At 47.7% G+C, this 10,483-nt stretch overlaps 1 protein-coding gene across 1 annotated transcript in view; it reads right to left on the bottom strand.

Moving 5' to 3' along the window:
- Positions 1–855: 855 nt before the first annotated feature.
- rars1 (arginyl-tRNA synthetase 1) overlaps positions 856–10,483 on the bottom strand; it is a 19,823-nt gene continuing 10,195 nt past the window's right edge. Inside the window, exons 12-15 of the mRNA XM_061085450.1 lie at positions 9,886–9,991; positions 3,480–3,652; positions 2,661–2,908; positions 856–1,135 (exon numbers count right to left, since the gene is read on the bottom strand). Of these exons, the coding sequence (XP_060941433.1) occupies positions 1,026–1,135; positions 2,661–2,908; positions 3,480–3,652; positions 9,886–9,991 (637 nt within the window). The 3' untranslated portion in view covers positions 856–1,025. The remainder of the gene's footprint in view (positions 1,136–2,660; positions 2,909–3,479; positions 3,653–9,885; positions 9,992–10,483) is intronic.

The following is a 10,483-nucleotide window of genomic DNA, read 5'->3' as shown; positions in this document are numbered from 1 at the left end:
GGGATTTATTCCCTCAAAGAAGGTTCAGAGATCAGCGTAAAGTGCTGAGACGATGAAGAGACGACCAGAGAAGAGTAGATATTCATGTTTCAACCGTCAGAAATGGGTCACGCACACGTTTTCAGAATACAACGATTCCTGAAGCTCTTCTCTCTCAGGAAGTGCACAGGTGTCGGATGGGAGGAGACGATGTGGCGGCAGCAGGCGTCTGAGAGTCTGATGTATAATTAACTTCATCGTATGGACTTTGAGAAGGTTTCCTCTCACCAGAGGACGACAGAGAGAGAACTGGTGAGGCTGAGAGCGACTTCCTGTGAGTCAGAGTCTGGGAGGAGGTTTGAGATGTTTGTAGTTTGGTCCATGTCCCATCTGCTAACATGGAGATGTTTTGGCTTCACCGTTAGGATTTAGACTCTGTTCCCGACAGTGAAGAACCACAAAGGTCTTGAGAAGAGGACGGAACACGACCTCCACTCTGGGATAATTAAACCTGACTAACTTTTACCCAGAGTGCAAACGGAGTTTTCCTGATCTGAAATTCAACGAGCTGCAACAAGCCGGGTTCTTTGAGACCTTTGATGGAAAAGTAGTTTTTTTGTATAACCTCAGAGTTTATAAACAACATTACAGATTTATCTATTCCAGACAGATTTAAAAGCATCTTGACCCTTTGTCCTGTGAAGAGTTTGAACGTCGGTCGGATGCATTTTAATTTCTTCTGTTACACAAAGAGAAGAGAAATCCGGAGGAAAGTATCATGAAGGTTTAAAGGTCACTCACACGGAAACTCTACTGATCCAGTGACAATAAAGATTCTGTCTTTGAACTGAGATTCACAAACAATAAAGATCAGACTGGTTTCATCTCAGTTCTTTAATAAAAAAGATCTTTAACAGGAGATTGAATGAATCAGCTTGTGTGATGGAAACAGATTCGGTCACTTCAGTCCAGTTGTCGTGTTCTGGTGAACGTGGACCGACGGAGGTGGGGGAGGCGGCGGGAGTGGGTGTGGTCTCGCTGTGACATCACATCCTGTGGACGGGGTTGATGCCCAGGATCTCGAAGCCTTTAGCCATGATGGTGGCCGTCGCTTCACAGAGCAGCATCCTCCACATGTTCACCTTGATCACCTCCCCTGGAAACACAGACCACACATTCACACGTTATTCAACAGTTTGTCTGTTCGTCTGCACGGACGGAATAAACAACATCAAAAGGTGATAAACTAAAAGACTTTAAGACCCTAAACTAAAGTGCCGCACACTTTACAATTCATCAGCAGCTGTGGAAGATAATATACAGAATAAATTAAAGGATTTTAAAGTCAAAGAGCATAAGAAATATAATCAGGACAATAGAGGGAATTGGAAGAGCAAAGATTTAACAGATAGAGAAACAGCAGGAGAGTAAATGAAGCAAGAAGAGACGAGACAAAGGTGAAGAAGGAAAAGAAAGAGAGAGAGACAGATGGAAAGAAAGAGAGAGAAGGAAGAACAGTCGGAGGTGAAGAACAGAACGATGTAAACAAACAGCCAAAGGTCGGGGGGGGGGGGCACATTAAAACTCTGCTCCCGTCATTTAACACGACGAACAGAAACCAACGAGCCGGAAATCTGCAGCTTCACGAGGGGTCGGGGTCGTTAAAGGGGCGTGAACAAGAGAGGGGGGGGCAGACAGAGGCTCTGATGAGAACAAACTCACGTCTCAGTTTTTAAAGTCTCATTAGTTTGATGAGTTTCCTCTAAAGTCTCCGGATGTTAACTGATACTCAGACGTTATAATTTCACTTTTATTTATTTACAGATTAGATCCTGAATCGTCCTGAAGCTCTGAGATGAATTTAAAGTTAAAAGTGAGATGCTCACATTGTTTTAATGTTTTTATGACTCAAAGAGAAATTCACAAAACATTTAACACACCAGGAGAAGCAGCTCCTGAGTCTGAACGTCTGGACAGTGAAGCTGAACCGTTCATCACCATCTTCAGGTGAATCATTAATTAGCCGAAGCACGTTGGACGTTAACATTTCCAATTAAACGTTTTATTAAACCGAGTGGACGTTGGATCGACTCGAGAAAACAAAGCTGATGATTCTTGAATAGTTTGACTTGTTTTTAAACATGAACAGAACATGAAGGTTTGATTCTCTGACTCTGACTCCGTTCATCCTCTCATCAATCTGAGCTGTTCCCAGAAAGGAGGAAGAATAATAACCTCCAGCTGCATCACTAACTGAGCATTAGCATAATTAAACATCTCTGGATCTGAAGTGAAGCACTCAGGATCCAGAGCGCCGCGGGGACGAACCCTCAGAGACGAGTGGCGTGCGACCAGCGATCACACGCTTTCAGTGGAAACCCTCTCAGAGTGAGACGTCCTGTTAAGAGTCTCGCTCTCTTCTCACCTTTGACCTTCACATCACCCAAATGATTTGATTATGTGGAAACAAAAACGTGATCTCAGAATATGAGACGATTTCTGAAGCTTCACGACCGAGACCTCAGCTCCGCCTCCGACAAGAGACCAAACATTCTGAGTTCTCCAGTCGGGTGCATGTGCAAATTAACAACATAAACAGGAGGAAGGAGATTCTCTCTGCAGGTGGAATCTCCCTCGGGCCTTGGATGACCTTTGACCCCTCAGTGGAGACCCTGTGGTACCTGTCTGCCGGTCCTTCTCCACGCAGTAGCAGCTGTCGTAGAACTCGGTGAAGGTGGTGGCGAGCTCGTACAGGAAGTCGCAGAGCGTGTGCAGCAGCAGGTCGTCCAGGACCTTCTGGAGGATCTCGGGGAAACGCAGGATGCACTTCCCCAGCTTCCACTCCTTCTCGTGGTCCAGGAGCACCTCGGTGGTCTCGGCTGCTTTCCTCAGCATGGCCTCGGAGATGTTGGCGAGGCGGGCGATGGACCTGCGGGAGGAGGAACACAGTTTGAAGGTCGAGGATCAAGGTGCAGAGCAGGAGAACGTAGAGGGTTCCATCTCCTCTGTCTACGCCACAGGTAGAACTGTCACTAGTTGGACCAGAGTGTCATAAATCAATGACATCATCACCACCAGTTAGCAGCATTAGCATTTCAAAACACCCACTTTAATATTGATCTGTGCCAACACTTGATAACATACTTATAGTTTGTATAATATACAGTGATGTAGTTGTACTCAGTGTCAGTATTTAGCGTGTTAGCATGCTAGTTTCTTACCACGTTAGCATGCTATTGTATCATTCCTTAGTGATACTTTCTGTAACTTACTATTAAGCATGGCAGCACTACAACTGCTTTTCCATGTTGGTATGCTACTGTAGTAGAATACAAAAATACTGTAGCAGCATTGCTATGTTCAACAATGTCTGATCCATTAGTGAGTAAATGAAATGTCAATACAAACATCATGATTCTTCCTCTGGGGACCATGAACCTCAGTGACCTTCTGCAGAATCAGTTTTCCCCGTATCGGGTTGATCAGGCGGTGGCGCTCACCTGATGCGTGTGAGGGCGTAGAGCAGGTACGCCGCCGTGTTGCCTCGGTCGTCCAGCATCTTGTCGAAGGAGAAGACGTAGTCGTTGATGCGGTTGTGGGACAGGTCGGCGTACTTGATGCATCCGAACGCCACCGACCTCTGGGCTTTGAGCAGCTCCTCCGGAGTCAGGACCTGCACAAACAGTCGGGCTTCGTTAATAAAAGGTACAAAGTTCACGATCTAAACATAAAACCTCTTAACTGCATTAAAAACCATCTGATAACTGAAGCTTCCATCAGTGGACGCAGCTCGTGGTCCTATCAGCTGCGACTCCAGCTTAATACAAATTATGAATCAGATCCAATTAACTTATTAAGACGCAGACGCGACTTGAATTCGTATTCGCGACGTGTTGTGTCTCACAGGAAGTGAACAGAGGAAGAGGAAGAGGAGGGTTGTGACGAAGATTTAATGACGTGATGTTGGTCAGAAAACAAAACAACTCCAGTCAAACGGAAGAGAAGAAGAGACGAAGAGCATGGTAGAAGGGTTTTTGCATTCTGTTTCCTTTTCTATTATTTATGCAGTGGCAAACATTTAATTAAAGTCAGATGCAGAAATGTTGCGATGCGAGTGTCAGAGGTCACAGACAGAGGTCACAGGGGTCAAAGAGGTCAGCCAGCGACACAACACGACACTGAAACAGATTAATTCTGAAAAGTGGAATAAATCAAAGTCTGACGGACCAAAGAGAGAGAGAGAGAGAGAGAGAGAGAGAGAGAGAGAGAGAGAGAGAGAGAGAGAGAGAGAGAGAGAGAGAGAGAGAGAGAGAGAGAGAGAGAGAGAGAGAGAGAGAGAGAGAGAGAGAGAGAGAGAGAGACAGAGAGAGAGAGAGAGAGAGAGCAGATCTGAAAACAACAGAAAAGTAGAAAACAAGTGTTCACAGCAGCCGAGTCTCTGGAGCAGCTCCAGGTTCATGGAGGTTTGTTTTAATGAGGGGGGGGGGGTTAGCAGCTGGTAGACGTGGGCACCGACCCAGACAGAGAGCAAAGAGCCAGAGGGTCCGCGGGGGGGGGTGGGGGGGGGGGGGCTCGCTGGCACCGGCTCCTCACAAGCGTCTTAGCATTAAAATCATCTCAGTTCAACTGGAAGTCAGTGAGTGTTTGTGATCCTCACAGAACTGAACCAGGTCAGAGATCCACCTGAAGGTCAGAGATCCTCCTGAAGGTTCCAGAGATCCACCTGAAGGTTCCAGAGATCCACCTGCAGGTCAGAGATCCACCTGCAGGTCAGAGATCCACCTGAAGGTCAGAGATCCACCTGCAGGTCAGAGATCCACCTGCAGGTCAGAGATCCACCTGCAGGTCAGAGATCCACCTGCAGGTCAGAGATCCACCTGAAGGTCAGACATCCACCTGAAGGTTCCAGAGATCCACCTGAAGGTTCCAGAGATCCACCTGCAGGTCAGAGATCCACCTGAAGGTCAGACATCCACCTGAAGGTTCCAGAGATCCACCTGAAGGTTCCAGAGATCCACCTGCAGGTCAGAGATCCACCTGCAGGTCAGAGATCCACCTGCAGGTCAGAGATCCACCTGAAGGTCAGAGATCCACCTGAAGGTCAGAGATCCACCTGCTGGTGTCAGAGATCCATCTGAAGGTCAGAGATCCACCTGCAGGTCAGAGATCCACCTGAAGGTCAGAGATCCACCTGAAGGTCAGAGATCCACCTGCAGGTCAGAGATCCACCTGCAGGTCAGAGATCCACCTGAAGGTCAGAGATCCACCTGAAGGTTCCAGAGATCCACCTGCAGGTCAGAGGTCCACTAGAAGGTCAGAGATCCACCTGAAGGTCAGACATCCACCTGAAGGTTCCAGAGATCCACCTGAAGGTTCCAGAGATCCACCTGCAGGTCAGAGATCCACCTGCAGGTCAGAGATCCACCTGCAGGTCAGAGATCCACCTGAAGGTCAGAGATCCACCTGAAGGTCAGAGATCCACCTGCTGGTGTCAGAGATCCATCTGAAGGTCAGAGATCCACCTGCAGGTCAGAGATCCACCTGAAGGTCAGAGATCCATCTGAAGGTCAGAGATCCACCTGCTGGTGTCAGAGATCCACCTGAAGGTCAGAGATCCACCTGGAGGTCAGAGATCCACCTGAAATGAGAGCCGGTCTCGTCTCGTCCCCGGGACACAGAATGTAACCGCAGCCTCCAGAGGCTTTCAGCAGATTAGGACTTTATATTCTCTCTTGTAAAACATTAACTCTTTGTTCAGACACCAGAGGAACGTTCGAGCTCTGAGGCGTTTGGGTCGTGAACCGGAGCAACTTGTGCTTTTCTTCTATTTGTCCTCAGCTCCCGACTGAACAGACAGTCAGTGTTCAGATGAGTTGTTAGTTGCTGTAAAAGGACGAATCGGATCTTCTTCATATTAAATGGAGGCAAAAGTCAAATGAAAACAAAACCTGGAACAAATAGTTCTTAGTTTTCAGAGATAAAACAAAAAGGAGCCGAGGTTTTCTGTGAGAAAGATGTTCACGAGATGAGAAGATGAAGGAAGAATAACGATGAGACGTCCACACAGGAGGAGAGGAGGAGGAGTGGAGGAGAAGAGGAGAGGAGCAGAGGAGAAGAGGAGAAGAGGAGGAGAGGAGCAGAGTAGAAGAGGAGAAGAGGAGAAGAGGAGTAGAGGAGAAGAGGAGGAGCAGAGGAGAAGAGGAGCAGAGGAGCAGAGGAGCAGAGGAGAAGAGGAGCAGAGGAGAAGAGGAATGGAGGAGAAGAGGAGAAGAGGAGAAGAGGAGGAGAAGAGGAGCAGAGGAGAAGAGGAGTAGAGGAGAAGAGGAGGAGAAGAAGAGGAGGAGAAGAGGAGAGGAGGAGAGGAGCAGAGGAGAAGAGGAGAAGAGAAGAAGAGGAGAAGAGGACAAGGAGTGGAGGAGAAGAGGAGAAGAGAAGAGGAGGAGAGGAGAAGAGGAGCAGAGGAGGAGTGGAGAAGAGGAGCAGAGGAGGAGGAGTGGAGAAGAGGAGAAGAGAAGAGGAGAAGAGGAGGAGAAGAGGAGCAGAGGAGATAAGGATCAGAGGAGGAGGAGGAGTGGAGAAGAGAAGAAGAGGACAAGAGGACAAGGAGTGGAGGAGAAGAGGAGCAGAGGAGGAGGAATGGAGAAGAAGAGGAGAAGAGGAGCAGAGGAGGATAAGAGGAGCAGAGGAGGAGGAGAAGAGGAGAAGAGGAGAAGAGGAGCAGAGGAGCAGAGGAGAAGAGGAGCGGAGGAGGAGAAGAGGAGAAGAGTAGCAGAGGAGAAGAGGAGAAGAGGAGCAGAGGATAAGAGGAGCAGAGGAGCAGAGGAGAAGAGGAGAAGAGGAAAAGAGGAGAAGAGGAGCAGAGGAGCAGAGGAGCAGAGGACCGGAGGAGGAGAAGAGGAGAAGAGGAGGAGAAGAGGAGAAGAGGAGGAGGAGAAGAGGAGCAGAGGAGCAGAGGAGAAGAGGAGAAGAGGAAAAGAGGAGCAGAGGTGCAGAGGAGCAGAGGAGCGGAGGAGGAGAAGAGGAGAAGAGGAGGAGAAGAGGAGAAGAGGAGGAGGAGAAGAGGAGCAGAGGAGCAGAGGAGCAGAGGAGAAGAGGAGGAGTGGACAAGAGAAGCAGAGGAGAAGAGGAGCAGAGGAGGAGGAGGAGTGGAGGAGAAGAGGAGAAGAGGAGCGGAGGAGGAGAGGAGCAGAGGAGCAGAGGAGAAGAGGAGCGGAGGAGTGGAGGAGAAGAGGAGAAGAGAAGAAGAGGACAAGAGGACAAGGAGTGGAGGAGAAGAGGAGCAGAGGAGGAGGAATGGAGAAGAAGAGGAGAAGAGGAGCAGAGGAGGATAAGAGGAGCAGAGGAGGAGGAGAAGAGGAGAAGAGGAGAAGAGGAGCAGAGGAGCAGAGGAGAAGAGGAGCGGAGGAGGAGAAGAGGAGAAGAGCAGCAGAGGAGAAGAGGAGAAGAGGAGAAGAGGAGCAGAGGATAAGAGGAGCAGAGGAGCAGAGGAGAAGAGGAAAAGAGGAGAAGAGCAGCAGAGGAGCAGAGGAGCAGAGGACCGGAGGAGGAGAAGAGGAGAAGAGGAGGAGAAGAGGAGAAGAGGAGGAGGAGAAGAGGAGCAGAGGAGCAGAGGAGAAGAGGAGAAGAGGAAAAGAGGAGCAGAGGAGCAGAGGAGCAGAGGAGCGGAGGAGGAGAAGAGGAGAAGAGGAGGAGAAGAGGAGAAGAGGAGGAGGAGAAGAGGAGCAGAGGAGCAGAGGAGCAGAGGAGAAGAGGAGGAGTGGACAAGAGAAGCAGAGGAGAAGAGGAGCAGAGGAGGAGGAGGAGTGGAGGAGAAGAGGAGAAGAGGAGAGGAGAAGAGGAGAAGAGGAGCGGAGGAGGAGAGGAGCAGAGGAGCAGAGGAGCAGAGGAGAGGAGGAGTGGAGGGGAAGAGGAGGAGAGGAGGAGAAGATGAGAAGAGGAGAAGAGGAGAAGAGGAGCAGAGGAGAAGAGGAGGAGTGGACAAGAGAAGCAGAGGAGAAGAGGAGCAGAGGAGGAGGAGGAGTGGAGGAGAAGAGGAGAAGAGGAGAGCAGAAGAGGAGAAGAGGAGCGGAGGAGGAGAGGAGCAGAGGAGCAGAGGAGAAGAGGAGCGGAGGAGGAGAGGAGCAGAGGAGCAGAGGAGAGGAGGAGTGGAGGGGAAGAGGAGGAGAAGAGGAATGGAGGAGCAGAGGAGCAGAGGAGGAGAAGAGGAGGAGTGGAGGAGAAGAGGAGCAGAGGAGGAGAAGAGAAGAAGAAGAGGAGCAGAGGAGGAGAAGAGGAGCAGAAGAGGAGAGGAGAAGAAGAGGAGAAGAGGAGCAGAGGAGAAGAGGAGAGGAAGACTCTGCTGAGGGAGAGTTTGTTACTGGAGCAGAATCCTCGTCAGGCCGAGTCCAGGCTGAAGTACCGAGCTTCTCTCTGGACTAAACGGCTGCTTTTCAAACATTCAACATTTCACAGGAAATATCCATGTGACAAGATTCTAATATGAGCTGAGATCATGTTTGATAATTAATAATAATCTGTGATATTCTGCCAGAAACGATTCCAGTCGAGTCTCTGCTCAGCTTTTCTGCTCTGAAGGTTCCAGAGGAGCAGGCGGAGAAATGAGGCACGTTCACAGTCTGATGCATGAACTCATAAAAACACAGCGTTTTCATTTCAAGTGAAATATTCAGAAACGAGACGTGAAGCATGAAAACGTTCAGCAGCAGAAACATGGAGGAGCTGCTCCTTTATCCTTTAACCCTCCAACAAAAACAAGTTAATTTCTACCAATTTAAATCTCCTCAGGTTGACGTGTTGGGTCGGTGCAAAGTTAAAAACATTTTATTCTCTTTTATTCTCTTTTATTCTCTTGTTCATGGTGTTTCGTGACTCAGGATGAAGAGTCTGTCAGATTCGTCCCCTGGGAACATGAACGTCTGAACAAGGATTTAAAAAATATATTTTTCTCTGTCGGCCCAAAACTCTCTTAACAAAAGTTACTTTTCTCTATTCTTTCCTTAAGTCTTCACACTTTTAAAGTGAGTTGGAGTTTGGCTCCTGCTCGGTCCGGAGGTAGAAACTGATCTAATGGCTTGAGATACAGGAGTCACTGGTTAATAAGAACAGGGTTAAAATCTATTTAAAATGAATTATTAACTTTAACTTGTTTCAATTATTCTGAAGAATCCAAAACGTTTGTATTGGAACTATCACTGCATTAAAAAGTATTTCAAATTAAAAGCGTCACCTTTATCAGAGATTCTCGAGGTCAAAACTTTTCTAATGGCCTGAGATTCACTTCATAAAAACTGCTTTAAAATGAAGAAATTTTATTTACCTATTTAGTGATTTATTTTATTTTTTTCTTAAATTTAATTTCCCTCTTTCTTTCTTTTCTCTGCTTTGTTTTGCAGCAGTGATGTTTGCAATTGTATTGTATTGTAATAATCTAATATTCCTGTATACATACATATATATATATATACATATATATTCTATGTACCTCTGCTGCATGGGGTAGGCTGGCCGGGGGTGGGTGGGTAGTATTGTAGTATTGTGGGGTATATCCATCAGATTTGTGTTTATAATTGTATAATTGTGTTGAGTACCCAAAGAAAACCAATAAAAAGTGTTAAACAGAAAAAGTCAAAAAATAAATAAATAAATAAAATAAAATGAAGAAAGCTGCAGTTCACATTTCAGGCTCACTGGTTAAAATCTATTTAAAATTAATAATTAACTTTCACTTGTTTCTATTATTCTGAAGAATCCTAAAAGTTTGTATTGGAACTATTACTGCATTAGAAAGTATTTCAAATTAAAAGCGTCCCCTGGTTCGTCAGAGAGATTGAGGACAGGAGATCAAACCGTTGAACTAAGAGACGTCCTCTGGTTCTCCTTCCTGGACAGACACACAGACTCTCTCACCTTGTCCCTCTCTTTGTCCTTCAGCTTGTCCATGGACCTCTTCAGTCCCTCGTCCAGCAGGTCCATGAGACGCACCGTGTCCCCGGAGCGCGTCTTGAACTTCTTCCTGTTTCCACAGGAAATGAGACAAATCAGGAATCAGGACGGGGAAATAATGAGTTGACCTCAGACTCCACCAGGGGGAGCTGGAGACCCTGAGGACACGTCCTGCACCAGGAGACGTTTGTCCTCAGAGACGTCTCCTGGACACAAGTCTCCAGAAGGAACCACGACAAACCACTTCCTGTCCACAACAATTAACACAAAGACTAAATATTAAGTTATTTCTGTGGACGCCTCGGGGGGGAAACGTTTTGAACGAGCAGAACATGAGACACAGATTTAATAACCCCCCCCCTTCCATGTTTACTCCCCCCCCCCCCCCCCGTGGCTGCGTTAAGCTGTTATTGTTTGGTTGAGTGATTATGAAAACAGCATGATGAATTCTAATGGAGTTTAGAGGAGAGCAAACATCGCCCCCCCCCCTCAGGTTAGGGTGGGACGTTTAGCAGCTCTTAGTTCTGGCCTCTGAACGTCTGACCTTCCTCCTCCTCCTCCT

The sequence above is a fragment of the Limanda limanda genome, chromosome 14, assembly GCF_963576545.1.
Source record: "Limanda limanda chromosome 14, fLimLim1.1, whole genome shotgun sequence".
NCBI classification, from domain to species: domain Eukaryota; kingdom Metazoa; phylum Chordata; class Actinopteri; order Pleuronectiformes; family Pleuronectidae; genus Limanda; species Limanda limanda.
Note: the sequence above shows the minus strand (reverse complement) of the source record. Positions and strands in the feature narration are given on the sequence as shown.